The sequence below is a fragment of the Ranitomeya imitator genome, chromosome 2 (assembly GCF_032444005.1).
Source record: "Ranitomeya imitator isolate aRanImi1 chromosome 2, aRanImi1.pri, whole genome shotgun sequence".
NCBI lineage: Eukaryota > Metazoa > Chordata > Amphibia > Anura > Dendrobatidae > Ranitomeya > Ranitomeya imitator.
In genome coordinates this window covers 604,964,664-604,983,999 of record NC_091283.1, presented here as the reverse complement: position 1 = coordinate 604,983,999, position 19,336 = coordinate 604,964,664, and the positions used below count along the sequence as shown (strand labels likewise).

The window sequence follows — 19,336 nt, the reverse complement described above, 5'->3', positions numbered from 1 at the left end:
GTCGGTACGGGGCCATCGCAATGCGTCGGCCCGACATACCGACGCACGTTGTGAAAATTGTGCACAACGTGGGCAGCAGCTGTAGTTTTTCAACACATCCGCTGCCCAATCTATGTCCTGGGGAGGAGGGGGCGGAGTTACGGCCACGCATGCGCGGTCAGAAATGGCGGATGCGACGTACAAAAAAACGTTTCATTGAACTTTTTTTGTGCCGACGCTCCGCCAAAACACAACTGATCCAGTGCACGACGGACGCGACGTGTGGCCATCCGTCACGATCCGTCGGCAATACAAGTCTATGGGCAAAAAACGCATCCTGCGGGCACATTTGCAGGATCCGTTTCTTGTCCAAAACGACGGATTGCGACGGAATGCCAAACGACGCAAGTGTGAAAGTAGCCCTAGGGCTAGGGTTAGGGTTGGGGCTAAAGTTAGGGCTAGGGTTGGGGCTAAAGTTAGGGTTAGAGCTGGGATTAGGGTTAGGGTTTGGATTAGGGTTCGTATTAGGGTTAGGGTTGGCATTAGGGTTACGCTTGGGATTAGGGTTAGGTTTGGGATTAGGGTTAAGGTTAGGGTTGTGATTAGGGGTGTATTGGGATTAGGGTTAGGTTTGAGGTTAGGGTTGAGATTAGGATTAGGGGTGTGTTGGATTTAGGGTTTTGATTAGGGTTATGGTTAGGGTTGACATTAGGGTTGTTTTGGGGTAAGGGTTGTGATTATGGTTAGGGTTAGTGATTAGGATTATGGATCAGGTTGGGATTAGGGTTAGGGGTGTGTTGGGGTTAGGGTTGGAGCTAGAATTGGGGGGTTTCCACTGTTTAGGTACATCAGGGGGTCTCCAAACACGACAGCCAATTTTGCGCTCAAAAAGTCAAATGGTGCTCCCTCCCTTCTGAGCTCTGCCGTGCGCCCAAACAGTGGGTTACCCCCACATAAGGGGCATCAGCGTACTCGGGATAAATTGGACAACAACTTCTGGGGTCCAATTTCTATTGTTACCCTTGTGAAAATAAAAACTTGGGGGCTACAAAATCTTTTTTGTGAAAAAAAAATATTTTTTATTTTCACGACTCTGCATTCTAAACTTCTGTGAAGCACTTGGGCATTCAAAGTTCTCACCACACATCTAGATAAGTTCCTTGGGGGGTCTAGTTTCCAAAATGGGGTCACTTGTGGGGGGTTACCACAGTTTAGGTACATCAGGGGCTCTGCAATCGCAACATAATGCCCACAGACCATTCTATCAAAGTCTGCATTCCAAAAAGGCGCTCCTTCCCTTCCGAGCTCTGCCGTGCGCCCAAACAGTGGTTTACCCCCACATATGGCGCATCACCGTACTCGGGATAAATTGGACAACAACTATTGCAGTCCAATTTCTCCTGTTACCCTTGTGAAAATAAAAACTTGGGGGCTACAATATCTTTTTTGTGGAAAAAAAAATATTTTTTATTTTCACGACTCTGCATTCTAAACTTCTGTGAAGCACTTGGGCATTCAAAGTTCTCACCACACATCTAGATAAGTTCCTTGGGGGGTCTAGTTTCCAAAATGGGGTCACATGTGGAGGGTTTCTACTGGTTAGGTACATCAGGGGCTCTGCAAACGCAACATAATACCCGCAGACCATTCTATCAAAGTCTGCATTCCAAAACGGCGCTCCTTCCTTCCGAGCTCTGCCGTGCGCCCAAACAGTGGTTTACCCCCACATATGGGGTACCAGCATACTCAGGACAAATTGGACAACAACTTTTGGGGTCCAATTTCTCTTGTTACCCTTGTGAAAATAAAAATTTGGTGGCTAAAAAATCTTTTTTGTGGAAAAAAAATATATTTTTTATTTTCACGGCTCTGCATTATAAACTTCTGTGAAGCACTTGGGCATTCAAGGTTCTCACCACACATCTAGATAAGTTCCATGGGGGGTCTAGTTTCCAAAATGGGGTCACTTGTGGGGGATTTCTACTGTTTAGGCACATCAGGGGCTCTCCAAACGCGACATGGCGTCCGATCTCAATTCCAGCCAATTCTACATTGAAAAAGTAAAACGGCACTCTTTCTCTTCCAAGCTCTGCGGTGCGCCCAAACAGTGGTTTACCCCCACATATTGGGTATCGACATACTCAGGAGAAATTGCACAACAACTTTAGTGGTCTAATTTCTCCTGTTACCCTTGTGAAAATAAAAATTTGTGGGCAAAAAGATCATTTTTGCAGAAAAAATGCAATTTTTTTTTTTCACGGCTCTACGTTATAAACTTCTGTGAAGCACATGGGGGTTCAAAGTGCTCGCCACACATCTAGATAAGTTCCTTAAGGGGTCTAGTTTCCAAAATGGTGTCACTTGTGGGGGGTTTCCACTGTTTAGGCACATCAGGGGCTCTCCAAACGCGACATGGCGTCCAATCTCAATTCCAGCCAATTCTACATTGAAAAAGTAAAACGGCACTCCTTCTCTTCCAAGCTCTGCGGTGCGCCCTAACAGTTGTTTACCCCCACATATTGGGTATCAGCGTACTCAGGAGAAATTGGACAACAACTTCTGGGGTCCAATTTCTATTGTTACCCTTGTGAAAATAAAAACTTGGGGGCTACAAAATCTTTTTTGTGAAAAAAAAATATTTTTTATTTTCACGACTCTGCATTCTAAACTTCTGTGAAGCACTTGGGCATTCAAAGTTCTCACCACACATCTAGATAAGTTCCTTGGGGGGTCTAGTTTCCAAAATGGGGTCACTTGTGGGGGGTTACCACAGTTTAGGTACATCAGGGGCTCTGCAATCGCAACATAATGCCCACAGACCATTCTATCAAAGTCTGCATTCCAAAAAGGCGCTCCTTCCCTTCCGAGCTCTGCCGTGCGCCCAAACAGTGGTTTACCCCCACATATGGCGCATCACCGTACTCGGGATAAATTGGACAACAACTATTGCAGTCCAATTTCTCCTGTTACCCTTGTGAAAATAAAAACTTGGGGGCTACAATATCTTTTTTGTGGAAAAAAAAATATTTTTTATTTTCACGACTCTGCATTCTAAACTTCTGTGAAGCACTTGGGCATTCAAAGTTCTCACCACACATCTAGATAAGTTCCTTGGGGGGTCTAGTTTCCAAAATGGGGTCACATGTGGAGGGTTTCTACTGGTTAGGTACATCAGGGGCTCTGCAAACGCAACATAATACCCGCAGACCATTCTATCAAAGTCTGCATTCCAAAACGGCGCTCCTTCCTTCCGAGCTCTGCCGTGCGCCCAAACAGTGGTTTACCCCCACATATGGGGTACCAGCATACTCAGGACAAATTGGACAACAACTTTTGGGGTCCAATTTCTCTTGTTACCCTTGTGAAAATAAAAATTTGGTGGCTAAAAAATCTTTTTTGTGGAAAAAAAATATATTTTTTATTTTCACGGCTCTGCATTATAAACTTCTGTGAAGCACTTGGGCATTCAAGGTTCTCACCACACATCTAGATAAGTTCCATGGGGGGTCTAGTTTCCAAAATGGGGTCACTTGTGGGGGATTTCTACTGTTTAGGCACATCAGGGGCTCTCCAAACGCGACATGGCGTCCGATCTCAATTCCAGCCAATTCTACATTGAAAAAGTAAAACGGCACTCTTTCTCTTCCAAGCTCTGCGGTGCGCCCAAACAGTGGTTTACCCCCACATATTGGGTATCGACATACTCAGGAGAAATTGCACAACAACTTTAGTGGTCTAATTTCTCCTGTTACCCTTGTGAAAATAAAAATTTGTGGGCAAAAAGATCATTTTTGCAGAAAAAATGCAATTTTTTTTTTTCACGGCTCTACGTTATAAACTTCTGTGAAGCACATGGGGGTTCAAAGTGCTCGCCACACATCTAGATAAGTTCCTTAAGGGGTCTAGTTTCCAAAATGGTGTCACTTGTGGGGGGTTTCCACTGTTTAGGCACATCAGGGGCTCTCCAAACGCGACATGGCGTCCAATCTCAATTCCAGCCAATTCTACATTGAAAAAGTAAAACGGCACTCCTTCTCTTCCAAGCTCTGCGGTGCGCCCAAACAGTGGTTTACCCCCACATATTGGGTATCGACGTACTCAGGAGAAATTGCACAACAACTTTAGTGGTCTAATTTCTCCTGTTACCCTTGTGAAAATAAAAATTTGTGGGCAAAAAGATCATTTTTGTAGAAAAAATGAAATTTTTTTTTTTCACGGCTCTACGTTATAAACTTCTGTGAAGCACATGGGGGTTCAAAGTGCTCGCCACACATCTAGATAAGTTCCTTAAGGGGTCTAGTTTCCAAAATGGTGTCACTTGTGGGGGGTTTCCACTGTTTAGGCACATCAGGGGCTCTCCAAACGCGACATGGCGTCCAATCTCAATTCCAGCCAATTCTACATTGAAAAAGTAAAACGGCACTCCTTCTCTTCCAAGCTCTGCGGTGCGCCCTAACAGTTGTTTACCCCCACATATTGGGTATCAGCGTACTCAGGAGAAATTGCACAACAACTTTTGTGGTCTAATTTCTCCTGTTACCCTTGTGAAAATAAGAATTTGTGGGCGAAAATATCATTTTTGTGTAAACAAAAGCGATTTTTTATTTTCACGGCTCTACGTTATAAACTTCTGTGAAGCACTTGGGGGTTCAAAGTGCTCACCACACATCTAGATAAGTTCCTTAAGGGGTCTAGTTTCCAAAATGGTGTCACTTGTGGGGAGTTTCCACTGTTTAGGTACATCACGGGCTCTCTAAATGTGACATGGTGTCCGATCTCAATTCCAGCCAATTCTGCATTGAAAAAGTCAAACGGCGCTCCTTCACTTCTAAGTTCTGCGGTGCGCCCTAACAGTGGTTTACCCCCACATATGGGGTATTGGCGTATTCAGGAGAAATTGCATAACAAAATTTATGGTTACATTTCTGTTTTTACACTTGTGAAAATAAAAAAAATGGTTCTGAATTAAGATGTTTGCAAAAAAAAGTTAAATGTTCATTTTTTCCTTCCACATTGTTTCAGTTCCTGTGAAGCACGTAAAGGGTTAATAAACTTCTTGAATGTGGTTTTGAGAACCTTGAGGGGTGTAGTTTTTAGAATGGTGTCACACTTCATTATTTTCTATCATATAGACCCCTTAAAATGACTTCAAATGTGATGTGGTCCCTAAAAAAAAATGGTGTTGTAAAAATGAGAAATTGCTGGTCAACTTTTAACCCTTATAACTCCCTAACAAAAAAAAATTTTGTTTCCAAAATTGTGCTGATGTAAAGTAGACATGTGGGAAATGTTATTTATTAACTATTTTTCATGACATATCTCTCTGATTTAAGGGCATAAAAATACAAAGTTTGAAAATTGCAAAATTTTAAAAATTTTCGCCATATTTCCGTTTTTTTCATAAATAATCGCAAGTAATATCGAAGAAATGTTACCACTAACATGAAGTACAATATGTCACGAAAAAACAATCTCAGAATCAGCGGGATCCGTTGAAGCGTTCCAGAGTTATAACCTCATAAAGTGACAGTGGTCAGAATTGCAAAAATTGGCCTGGTCATTAAGTACCAAATTGGCTCTGTCACTAAGGGGTTAATGAGACATCAGTGTGTATTTGGGCTAGATAATCATTACTAAAGCACCATATACTTATGCTATGTTACAGATGTCTTGTTAATCTAATGTCAAAATATTACACATGGGATTCTCATATTTACGATGAAGTGATGAGACCCGAGACTGATGATGATTTTCTCTGTGCCTACTTCTGATCTCTAGGCCTTATATGCTGCTATTTACAATGCTGATTGAAATTAATATTGACTTATATACGTGGGTGTTTTCTGATCTACAGAAGTGATATGATTGCTGGACTATAAATATATTTGTAGTGTCTAAACAAGTGAGGGATTACTCTGTGGTCAGTGGGTCAGGAACAGCCCCATAGTTAGACAATACTAAGAGGCTGATATTGCGGTTATGTAAATATAGCATACACCGCATTCTGCCCATTAGCGTATAGCCGGTTTGGAGAAGCAATAATTACATTTGCCAAAAACTAGACTGGCGTATGGTTATCAGCTTTTTAAAATCCCTTTTGTGTCTTGGGGGTGGCTCAGCAGCCCTCCCTTTCCCGTTTTCTCACTGTGGTGTTTTTGGTATCACATTGTTTTGTTTGGTTTTTGGTTTTTAACTAATACAGTAAAAGTTTAGCAAATGGACTAAAACTTCTTACATTTCTTTTTTTGTGGACCATATCCTGCTATATTCAATAAGGACAATAGGCAAGCAGCTTTGTGAGAAGGCAACAACTATTGGCACTATTACTAGAAAAAGGAAGAAACACAAGATGAGTATCTTCTTCAGTCTGGGGCTTCATGCACGGTCTCACCTCATAGGGAAAGGATGATTCTGAGGCAAGGTCAGGAATCAGTCCAGAACTACATGGGAGGGCATGGTTAATGACGTGAAGAGAGCTGGGACCACAGTTTCAAACATTACCATTAGTAACACACTACACAGTCATAGATTAAAATTCTGCAGGGCACACAAGTTATCCCTGCTCACGCCAGGACATATCCAGTCCCGTTTGAAGATCGCCAATGACTATCTGAATGATCAAGAAGAGGCATGGGAGAAGGTCATCATGTGGTCAAATGAGACCAAAATAAAACTTTTTGGTATCAATTCCACCCACCGTGTTGAGAGGAAGAAGAAGGATGGCTACAATGCCAAGAACACCGACCTAACCGTGAAGTATGGTGGGAGAAACATCATACTTTAGGGGTGGTTTTTTTGCAAAGGTGACTGGACAACTGCACCGTATTGAAAAAAGGATGGATGGGGTCATGTATCATGAAATTTTGGCCAATAACCTCCTTCCCTCAGTAAGAGCATTGAAGATGGATCATGGCTGGGCTTTCCACCATGACAATGGCCCGAAACTCACAGCGTCAAACCTAATAGTTAATATTTCTCAGTTCAATTAAAATGTCAATGTCTGTAGTGAATAAAGATCCTTATCTGTAGCTTGGATATTATATTTTTGAACCACACAGCTACTGTATCAACAAAAAATTACCATATTTTCTTCAGAAATCAAATTGCCTTCAGGCAACTTGTTATCAAATATGTCAAGCAAAAAATGTATGAATTAAACAGTTTTCTTACCGATGACATCCTGGTATTGCTTGACAACTGTTTTTGGGTCCGGACCCAGAAAGACATAAAAATCTAAAATCCCTCCTGTAGTTCTCCAGGTTAAAGCAGGAGCGGGTTGTAGTATGATATCTAGATAAATATTAACAAATATTATTTTGTGTACAATGTTATGTGCTGTTTGTCATTAGTATGTAGAATATTACAGATGGAATATAATGTATGTATTGCATCATTAGAACTTTTCATAATCACAGATTATCAATTATTCGCTTTTTTTCATGTTATATTACATACTTACCCATAGCATTGCTGTTAAGCAGAAATACTCCATGAGCTGAACCATCTTTTTCAAATGCAACATAAAAAGGGTGAGTGCCATACAGGTTTGCATCATTCTAGAAATATGAGAATCAAACAGACACTGTTACACATATAAGAAAATGATAAAATAAAAGGTTATATCAAGACAGTGTACTGTGTTTTGCCACAATTTTTTACACAACTCCTCAAATACTAAAGTATCCCAGATAAAATAATAAAACAATTTCTCACCTCCATGCCGAAGATATTCCAGATGTGCCACCGGTGTTCATGTGGCTTTGTTATACTACATGACAGATGCAGCCAATCAAAAGCCTTTTATCAGCGGTAGCCATCACTCTTACGTCAGATGGAACAGTTTTAACTTAAAGAGTAACTGTTATTTTTTTTCATAAATGAATAGTATACATTGAAATAAGTAACTGCTATATATCTTATTAGAGAAATCTGCTTCTTTCTCTTTCGGGACTGATCTTTTCTTCTCAAAATTCTCAGTTCACAGCTAAAATCTGTCGTCAGTGAATATATATTACCACATATCTGAGATAGGAGATGACAGCTAGTGCGCATAAAGTTCTATGGAGAAATATAACTTTTGCTTCAGGAGAATGTCTGTCTCTGTCTCTAGCTCCTCCCATCGCCATAGAATGTTTTGAACACCAACCGTCATCTCCTATCTGTGTTCATTGAATATAGATCTTACAGATTGTACCCATGAATTGAAAATCCAGTCCAAGAGGAGAAAGATGCATATTTCTCTAATAAGATATATTACAAAGTTTCTCGTTTTCATTTGTACTATTGATTTATTAATTAAAAATGTCATAAATGAACAATGTGAGGATTTGGAAGTCTTTGTGAAAAGCCTGGACAACCCCTTTAGCAAACTAAATGATAGATAGATAGATAGATAGATAGATAGATAGATAGATAGATAGATAGATAGATAGATAGATGTTAGATAAATGGATAGATAGTCGGATTCCACCTTCCTTACCCGAGGTATTAAGTCTCTATTCCAAAATGTTAATCTTGTCCAGTTCAAGTCAAGGTTAATTGAAGTAAGATGTTCACCCAGTCCATACAGAAAGTTTGAAGACAGAGAGGTGGACATCTGAATAAATTGGTCTGCAAATAGCAATGGAGCCAGAGAAGTATTTAATCTAAAGGAACAAAAATGAAGAGATCTGCTATAACACAGAAAAGGCTGGGCTCACATCAGCGCTTTAAATTTAGTTTGTTCTGCTTATCATTAGGATTAATATGGTGTCAACCATCAGCACCAGACAGACACTTTCGACTTTTAACGGGATATATTAGATTTCCAACATGGTGTCTGTCATTTCACCATGATGCAATATTTGTTCTAGTACAAATGATCAGACCTGCAATGGAGCCTCCAAAGTAACCTCATTTTTTGGCCAATATGAAATACTCAAATGTCAATAAATGTTTAGTGTGCCATGTTCACAGGGCACAAATGTGCCATAGACATATCTCCAGCTTAGTGGACTTATCTCATTCGCACTTGAGTAAGAAAGTCTAGATCTGCAGAGGTTCTCTTTTTTTTACAATATTTTTTTAAGTTTTGTTGCCATATTTATTTTTACTTTATATATTTTTTATATTATTTGTCGTGTTTATTATTTTGATGAGTTTTCTATTTTTTATATACTGATTCTTGAAGATACACATATGAAAACAATGCACGTGCTGAAGATCTTTTCTTAGATCCACCCCATTAATATCAATGGGCTACTAATGTGGATTTGTTGGAACATAATGCATATTAAACCAAAAGATGGATTAGCCCTATTATAATTCGGTAGTGCTAACATGGAGGCTTTCTACAATAATAAGTGTATTTGAAAATTTTATTCACTTCTTCATCTCCTTTATCATGCGTTAGCCAGTTTATCATGTAGCCCATTTATTTTGTGCTACTGTATATCTTATAATATGGGCGAAACTGCTGGCTCTCTCCCACAGTCCAGCTCTCCCGTCTTCTACGTCATCTTTATCACATATAGAGCTCATGCACATGACTGATTTTCTTGAACAAGCGCTACCCATGGTTTTCACAGAGAGCACTCATACCTATTATATTCTATGGGGCTGTGCACAAGTCCAATTGTTTCCTTGGACCAAGTGATCGGTGGAAAAAAAATTGGAGACAAATCTGATCTTGATCTGAGTGTCATACCAAATCGTCAAAGCAAGTCTGTGGGTACCTGAAAAAAAAAATGGACCTCATGCCATTCGAGGGCGGTCTGATTTTCCCAGACTGACAGAATGGAGAAGGTGGATGATTTTTTTTTTCTCTCCATGTCCAAGAAAAACTGGTGGCACGCTTATCGATGTTTGATCAGAGTAATCAGACCATTTTTCTTGGATGTGGAGAAAACGGTGGTATGACCCTACCCTCAAAGTAACAGGGCTAGATTGTAGAGAGTTTAGAGGAGTAACTACATTGTGGCCTCCAACAATTGAGGTCTCAGAGGTCATCTCCAGTTTCTCAGTTTAAGAAGATGACAAAATATTAAGCATCAGTTTTGCTCAGATTACTTGCCATTGCCTAAAGTCACCACTTATGTCTATCCTTGGTGTGGCCACTGTGTCTATTCGTACCAGTTGCTATTCTACCAGAAACACTTTAGCCTATATTATTTTCTTCTAAATTGTAACATTATAACATATTGGTGATATTATATAACACCCCATCATCACACTGAACCAGCATTCATCATCAGACTTTACTTGAATTCCTCAAATAGCCAGTTCTCCCTAAAAACCCTTACATGAATATCAGGCACATTTCAGTCTCATTAAAGTGCACTTTAGGGGGAAAGTAGACAATTCATATTATGCTCCGCTACTTCTCTGGCCCAATTTCGACTAAATTGACAACATTTGTTGACAATATTGTAAAAGATGCTTTTAGTAATCTGTCTTGTAGTTTTAAATTACAGATTTTGTGGTCAGGTATGTATTTCAGTAAGAAATGTGCATAAAATTGGCATTCTAATATTGTACAGAAACATAGTACCCAGTGCTGTAGGGTAAAATATTCCTCTGCAGGAAGGAAGGCTGCCGGAAAGAAGCAGGGCGCGTCCGAGGGTGAGTATATTCCTATTAGGTATATGGATTCCGATACCGATTTCCGATATTGCAAACATATCGGAAATCGGGATCGGAATTCCGATGCCACATTCAGAAGATCGCCGACCTCATGGCCGACCCCACACAGGGGTCGGGTCGGGTTCATGAAACCCGACTTTGCCAAAAGTCGGCGACTTCTGAAAGTGGCCGACCCGTTTCGCTCAACCCTAGTGGCCACGACTCCTGTGCTATGCAGATAAATGGAAGATGAGAGACTCCAGACCAAACAATGCAGATAAGCTGAAGGCTGCTATGAAAGCAACCTGGGCTTCCATAACACCTCAGCAGTGCCACAGGTTGATCACCTCCATGCCACGCCGCATTGATGTAGTAATTGATGCAAAAGGAGCCCAGACCAAGTATTGAGAGCATTTACTGAACATACATTTCAGTAGGCCAGCATTTCGGATGTTAAAATAATTTTTTAAGCTGGTGTTATAAAGTATTCTAATTTACTGAGATAATGACTTTTGGGTTTTCATTGGCTGTAAGCCATAATCACCAACATTAACAGAAATAAACACTTAAAATAGATCACTCTATTGGTATTGACTCTATATAACATATGAGAATCACTTTTTGTATTGAAGAAATGAAATAAATTAACTTTCTGATGATATTCCAATTTTGTGAGAAGCCCCTATATAAATGTAGGCAGTGGGAGCTAGGAATTAGGACTCTTTGAGGGATACCTGTGGATCGCCCCCAAGGGCAGTGGGGGTCCTCGGTACCGGGTCCTTCAGTTCACAGGGGGGATGTCACGGTGGCTGACCCGGTCAGTGGCCCTGGGACATCCGTGAAAAGAGGAAAGGTCTTTAAAGGGGAAACATTCGTGACGCCACCTGTGGTATTTTGTCAGGATGACCGACGTTGCTTTCAGGGGTCCGCTGGGGTGATGTTATGGCAGATAGATGTTATACCTTCCAACAGGTGAAGTATGTCCCTAGGGCTTCCCAGTATGTAGGTGGTGGATGGTGAGTGGCGCAGTGAAGAACGAGGACACAAGGTTGTAGTCTCTTTACCTTTACTGAAGGCTTCACCATCCACAGTCCAAAGCACCAGATCACAGGGCAGACAGAGTCCGGCCGGTTTGGAGACAAGTCCAGAGTCCCCTTGTCCAGGTAGAAATCAGTAGCCTTCCTCTAGCACCGTGGTGTTGTAGTCCCTTACTGCTAAGCTTCTCATAAGGTCCTCACAGATGTTGTAGATGTTATGTCTCTCTCTCTGTCCCCCAGATGGATAGGACAAACCCGTTGGACCGGTGGCTTGAGGCGTTTTACAGGGACTCTATCATGCCCCAGCCTCTAAGGGGTGCCACCTTGCCTCCTGGGTGTAGGGGCAGACAGGTAACGTGAAATTAGCTGTCCTGCCAGTCTCTGGAGCAAGGTATAAAGGATCGTTGCTCCCTCGGTGTTCCGGCTACCGGGATCCTGCGCCTCAGAAGGAGGCAGCCTGTATAGGGCTGTTCCCCTCCTGGTATTCACTCCTTTGCTACAACTTCTTTCACCCTCTCTGCAATACAGTTCTCCTTCAGTGTCTCTTTCTGGAAGCTGCAGCTGTCAGGGCATGCACAGCTCTGTGTCCTTCTGTCTCAATCTCTGACAGGCTCCCACCCCTGTCAGGGACCAACTACCTGAGCGAAGCTCAGCCAGCAACTAACTAACTTCCTCCCCAGGCAACCAGTTTTACCTAAGTGTGAGGAGTGCCCTAATAAATAGGAGCAGAGCTTCCCCTGGTGGCCTGGAGTGTGAAATGTGTTGCATGTTTGTGATACCTGGATGCAGTTGTCCTTCTTTGCCTCCAAATGTAACATCACTCCCCCCTAGAGGAGAATGGTATTACTGCAACGACCAGGACCCTGGGGTGCTGCACCTGCACCTTGAGTGGAACAATCTTTTTTTTACCAAGTCACATTTAGCAAAGCTAATAGAAATTCTGGCATTTTTTTCCATTGCAGTCAATCACAGATCAGAGACACGGACAGTTTTCACATTTAGCTGCTGAAAATCCCATCACTGTGGGGAAGGATCTGATGTGAATTTTTATATTAATTGCATTTTTAATCAAACACATAAATAAAATAAGTCTGGGTGACTTGATGTGATTTGACACATGCTCAGTAGTTTTGAAACTGCCACCAGGTTATTGCTATCCCATCTGAGAGCAGCATGATGCAGTGACAAAGACCCTGAAACCAGTGATGTGTCGATTACTGTGCTGCTTGCTGCAATTTTGATAAATTCACTGTTTCAGCTGCTGCACATCTACCAGTTCTCTGAATGCTGAGCTTTGTGTAACCTTGGCCACACCACTGATTGGCAGCTTTCTGTGTAGACTGTGCATAGAGTCAAACAGAGTCTCTGTCTCTAAATTATGCTGCTTTCAGATTACACAGAAAAGAAATGGTGATAGATTCCCTCTAATATCAGTTTGGGTAGGTTCATACTCAGCAAATTCATTACAGAAAGTAGACTCTACAGTATATAATATATGAGTTTCACTTTTGTATTGAAGAACTGAAATAAATTAACTTTTTGATGATATTCTAATTTTGTGAGAAGCACTTGTAGCTGCGGTTCATAGGAGAACTTGCAGACAATTCTTTCTTTCTTTGGCAATATGGTTTACCAATAATTACAAATGTAATACAAGTAGCCAGGTGCAACGTTTTGGTGGAGGTTAGGAGTAGTAGTCTGTGCTATTTTGCTAGATTCATGAAATCCAGAGGATGTGATGAGGGATTAGAACTTGACTCCTATCCTCCACTAAAAAAATTCTCTAGTCTTAGTCAAATATTTATGAATAATTGCATAAGAAGACGGTTGCCTAACTAAGTCATAAAGGCAAAATCATGCATCAGAAATGTGCTGAGGAAACTCTATGGCTTTCTTCTAAATGAACTCTCTGGGTTTGAGCTTCTGAGGCCACCATTGATCCCAAGGACAGGGGGTTCTGTTATGATCTGGTGGTTTAGGAGCAATATGGGACGAGCTCTGAAGGAAGTGGTACCTGTACTGACCGCAGTCCCTAAGCTCAACACAACACTAGAAGTAGCCGTGGGATGCTCCTAACACTCCCTAGGCACCTCGTCACAGCCTGAGAACTAACTACCCCTAAAGATAGAAACAGGTAAACTATCTTGCCTCAGAGAAAATCCCCAAAGTATAGATAGCCCCCCACAAGTAATGACTGTGAGTGGAGAGGGAAAAGACATACACAGAATGAAACTAGGATGAGCACAGGAGGCCAGTCTAGCTAGATAGATAGGACAGGATGGAATAATGTGCTGTCAGTATAAAACACTACAAAAAATCCACAGAGTTTACAAAAATCTCCACACCTGACTAAAGGTGTGGAGGGTAAATCTGCTTCCCAGAGCTTCCAGCATCACTGAATTAATTCATACTGACAAGCTGGACAAACATAGAAAGCACAGAACGCAAAAGTCCACAACCTGTGGACAGAAAAGAGCAAGCAAGGACTTAGCTTAGCTGAACTGGTCAGGATAACAGGGAAATCCAAAGAGATGTGAATCCAACCAGGAACAATTGACAAGTGGCACAAGCTGAAGGAAAGAGCCAGGCTAAATAGCCGAGCAGAATAGACATTCAGTGGAAGCAGCTGCTGACAGCTAAATCCAAGGAGCAGCCATTCCACTTAAAACCACCGGAGGGAGCCTAAGAGCAGAACTCACAAAAGTGCCACTTACAACCACCGGAGGGAGCCCAAGAGCGGAATTCACAACAGTACCCCCCCCTTGAGGAGGGGTCACCGAACCCTCACCAGAGCCCCCAGGCCGATCAGGACGAGCCAAGTGAAAAGCACGAACCAAATCGGTGGCATGGACATCGGAGGCAACAACCCAAGAATTATCCTCCTGGCCATAACCCTTCCACTTGACAAGATACTGAAGCCTCCGCCTCGAAAAACGAGAATCCAAAATTTTCTCAACCTCATATTCCAACTCTCCCTCAACCAACACCGGGGCAGGAGGATCAACTGAGGGAACAACGGGCACCACATATCTCCGCAACAAAGATCTATGGAAAACATTATGAATGGCAAAAGAGGCTGGAAGAGCCAAACGAAAAGACACCGGATTAATAATTTCAGAAATCTTATAAGGACCAATAAACCGAGGCTTAAACTTAGGGGAAGAGACCTTCATAGGAACATGACGAGAAGACAACCAAACCAAATCCCCCACACGAAGCTGGGGACCAACACACCGACGGCGGTTAGCAAAACGTTGAGCCCTTTCCTGAGACAACGTCAAATTGTCCACCACATGAGTCCAAATCTGCTGCAGCCTGTCCACCACAGAATCCACACCAGGACAATCAGAAGGCTCAACCTGCCCAGAAGAAAAACAAGGATGAAAACCAAAATTACAAAAGAAAGGCGAAACCAAAGTAGCCGAACTAGCCCGATTATTAAGGGCAAACTCGGCCAACGGCAAGAAAGCCACCCAATCATCCTGATCAGCAGACACAAAGCATCTCAAATAGGTCTCCAAGGTCTGATTAGTTCGCTCAGTTTGGCCATTAGTCTGAGGATGAAACGCCGAAGAAAAAGACAAATCAATGCCCATCCTAGCACAAAAGGCCCGCCAAAACCTAGAGACAAACTGAGAACCTCTGTCAGACACAATATTCTACGGAATGCCATGCAAACGAACCACATGCTGAGAAAAACGTGGAACCAAATCTGAGGAGGAAGGCAACTTAGGCAAAGGTACCAGATGGACCATTTTAGAGAACCGGTCACAAACAACCCAGATAACAGACATCTTCTGGGAAACAGGAAGATCCGAAATAAAATCCATGGAAATATGCGTCCAGGGCCTCTCAGGGACCGGCAAAGGCAAAAGCAACCCACTAGTGCGGGAACAGCAAGGCTTGGCTCGGGCGCAAGTCCCACAGGACTGCACAAAAGCACGCCCATCGCGTGACAAGGAAGGCCACCAAAAGGACCTAGCAACCAAATCTCTGGTACCAAAAATCCCAGGATGACCAGCCAACACTGAACAATGAACCTCAGAAATCACCTTACTTGTCCATCCATCAGGAACAAACAGCTTCCCCACTGGACAGCGGTCAGGCCTATCAGCCTGAAATTCCCGAAGCACCCGCCGCAAATCAGGGGAGATAGCAGAAAGAATCACCCCTTCCTTAAGAATGCCAACCGGCTCAAGGACTCCAGGAGAATCAGGCGAAAAACTCCTAGAGAGGGCATCAGCCTTAACATTCTTAGATCCCGGAAGATACGAGACCACAAAATCAAAATGGGAGAAAAACAGGGACCATCGAGCCTGTCTAGGATTCAGCCGCTTGGCCGACTCGAGGTAAATCAGATTCTTATGATCAGTCAAGACCACAACGCGGTGCTTAGCTCCCTCAAGCCAATGTCGCCACTCCTCAAACGCCCACTTCATAGCCAACAACTCCCGATTGCCGACATCATAATTGCGTTCCGCAGGCGAAAACTTTCTGGGAAAAAAAGCACACGGTTTCATAAAAGAACCATCAGAATCCCTCTGAGACAAAACAGCCCCTGCCCCAATCTCAGAAGCGTCAACCTCAACCTGAAAAGGAAGAGAAACATCCGGCTGACGCAACACAGGGGCAGAAGTAAATCGGCGTTTAAGCTCCCGAAAGGCCTCAACAGCCACAGAGGACCAATTCGTCACATCAGCGTCTTTCTTCATCAAATCAGTAAGGGGCTTAACCACACTGGAAAAGTTGGCAATGAAACGGCGATAGAAATTAGCAAAGCCCAAAAATTTTTGAAGGCTCTTCACAGATGTGGGTTGAATCCAGTCATGAATAGCTTGGACCTTAACAGGATCCATTTCCATAGACGAGGGAGAAAAAATAAAACCCAAAAAAGAGACCTTCTGAACTCCGAATAGGCACTTAGACCCCTTCACAAATAAAGCATTATCACGAAGGATCTGGAACACCATCCTGACCTGCTTCACATGAGACTCCCAATCATCGGAAAATATCAAAATATCCAAATATACAACCATGAATTTATCAAGATGATTGCGGAAAATATCATGCATGAAGGATTGGAACACAGATGGAGCATTAGAGAGCCCGAATGGCATCACAAGGTATTCAAAATGGCCATCGGGCGTATTAAATGCAGTTTTCCATTCGTCACCCTGTTTAATACGAACAAGATTATATGCCCCTCGGAGGTCAATCTTAGTAAACCAACTAGCCCCCTTAATCTGAGCAAACAAATCAAAAAGCAAAGGCAAGGGGTATTGGAATTTGACCGTGATCTTATTAAGAAGACGATAATCTATACAGGGTCTCAAGGAGCCATCCTTCTTAGCAACAAAAAAGAAACTCGCTCCCAATGGTGACGAAGAGGGCCGAATATGCCCTTTCTCCAAAGATTCCTTAACATAGCTCCACATGGCGGCATGCTCTGGCACAGACAGATTGAAAAGTCGGCCCTTAGGGAACTTACAACCAGGAATCAAGTTAATAGCACAATCACAGTCCCTATGTGGAGGAAGGGAACTGGACTTGGGCTCATCAAATACATCCTGGAAATCCGACAAAAACTCAGGGACCTCAGAAGAGGGGGAAGAGGAAATTGACATCAAAGAAACGTCACTATGTACCCCTTGACAACCCCAACTAGTCACAGACATAGTTTTCCAATCCAGCACTGGATTATGTTCCTGTAACCATGGAAAACCCAGTACTACAACATCATGCAGGTTATGCAACACCAGAAAACGGCAATTTTCCTGATGTGCAGGAGCCATGTACATGGTCATCTGTGTCCAGTACTGAGGTTTATCCTTGGCCAATGGAGTAGCATCAATGCCCCTCAAAGGAATAGGGCTCTGCAAAGGCAGCAAGGAAAAACCACAGCGCCTGGCGAATTCTAAGTCCATTAAGTTCAGGGCAGCGCCTGAATCTACAAATGCCATGACAGAAAAGGACGACAATGAGCAAATCAGGGTCACAGATAAAAGAAATTTAGGCTGTACAGTACTAATGGTAACAGACCTAGCGACCCTCCTAGTACGTTTAGGGCAATCAGAAATAACATGAGCAGAATCACCACAGTAAAAACACAGCCTATTCTGACGTCTGAATTCCTGCCGTTCTGTTCTAGTCAAAATCCTATCACATTGCATAGGTTCAGGACTCTGCTCAGAGGACACTGCCATATGATGCATAGCTTTGTGCTCGCGCAAACGCCGATCAATCTGAATGGCTAGAGACATAGATTCGCTCAAACCAGTAGGCGTAGGGAAGCCCACCATAACATCTTTAAGGGCTTCAGAAAGACCTTTTCTGAAAATAGCAGCCAGAGCATCCTCATTCCATTTAGTGAGCACAGACCATTTCCAAAATTTCTGGCAGTATAATTCTGCCGCTTCCTGACCTTGACACAAGGCCAACAGGGTTTTTTCTGCATGATCCACAGAATTAGGTTCGTCATACAATAATCCGAGCGCTTAAAAAAATGCGTCTACATTCAGCAATGCCGGATCCCCTGATTCAAGGGAGAATGCCCAGTCCTGAGGGTCACCACGCAGCAAGGATATGATGATTTTACTTGCTGAATGGGATCACCAGAAGAACGGGGTTTCAAAGCAAAAAACAATTTGCAGTTATTTTTAAAGTTCAAAAACTTGGATCTGTCCCCAAAAAACAAATCAGGAGTAGGAATTCTAGGCTCCAAAGCCGGAGTCTGGACAACATAATCTTGGATACTCTGTACTCTTGCAGCAAGTTGATCCACACGAGAAAACAAACCCTGAACATCCATGCCAGAGCATAAATCCTGAACCACCCAGAGATCAAGAGGAAAAAAAAGACAAAAGAGAGCACAGAAAAAAAAATGGCTCAGAATTTTTTTCTTCTTTTGAGATGCATTTAATTCATTTTTGGCCACTTGTACTGTTATGATCTGGTGGTTTAGGAGCAACATGGGACGAGCTCTGAAGGAAGTGGTACCTGTACTGACCGCAGTCCCTAAGGTAAACACAACACTAGAAGTAGCCGTGGGATGCTCCTAACACTCCCTAGGCACCTCGTCACAGCCTGAGAACTAACTACCCCTAAAGATAGAAACAGGAAAACTATCTTGCCTCAGAGAAAATCCCCAAAGTATAGATAGCCCCCCACAAGTAATGACTGTGAGTGGAGAGGGAAAAGACATACACAGAATGAAACCAGGATGAGCACAGGAGACCAGTCTAGCTAGATAGAGAGGACAGGATGGAATACTGTGCGGTCAGTATAAAACACTACAAAAAATCCACACAGAGTTTACAAAAATCTCCACACCTGACTAAAGGTGTGGAGGGTAAATCTGCTTCCCAGAGCTTCGAGCATCACTGAATTAATTCATACTGACAAGCTGGACAAACATAGAAAGCACAGAACGCAAAAGTCCACAACCTGTGGACAGAAAAGAGCAAGCAAGGACTTAGCTTAGCTGAACTGGTCAGGATAACAGGGAAATCCAAAGAGATGTGAATCCAACCAGGAACCATTGACAAGTGGCACAAGCTGAAGGAAAGAGCCAGGCTAAATAGCCGAGCAGAATAGACAATCAGTGGAAGCAGCTGCTGACAGCTAAATCCAAGGAGCAGCCATTCCACTTAAAACCACCGGAGGGAGCCTAAGAGCAGAACTCACAAAAGTGCCACTTACAACCACCGGAGGGAGCCCAAGAG

General features: G+C 42.7%; 1 protein-coding gene across 2 annotated transcripts in view; it reads right to left on the bottom strand.

The window, feature by feature from the left end:
- The window catches only part of LOC138665170 (lysosomal alpha-glucosidase-like), a 194,723-nt gene that overhangs the window by 131,074 nt on the left and 44,313 nt on the right, over positions 1-19,336 (bottom strand). For both annotated transcript variants that reach the window (XM_069752430.1, XM_069752431.1), the window contains exons 4-6: positions 8,459-8,624; positions 7,439-7,535; positions 7,150-7,269 (exon numbers count right to left, since the gene is read on the bottom strand). In XM_069752430.1, coding sequence (XP_069608531.1) covers positions 7,150-7,269; positions 7,439-7,535; positions 8,459-8,624 — 383 coding nt within the window. The remainder of the gene's footprint in view (positions 1-7,149; positions 7,270-7,438; positions 7,536-8,458; positions 8,625-19,336) is intronic.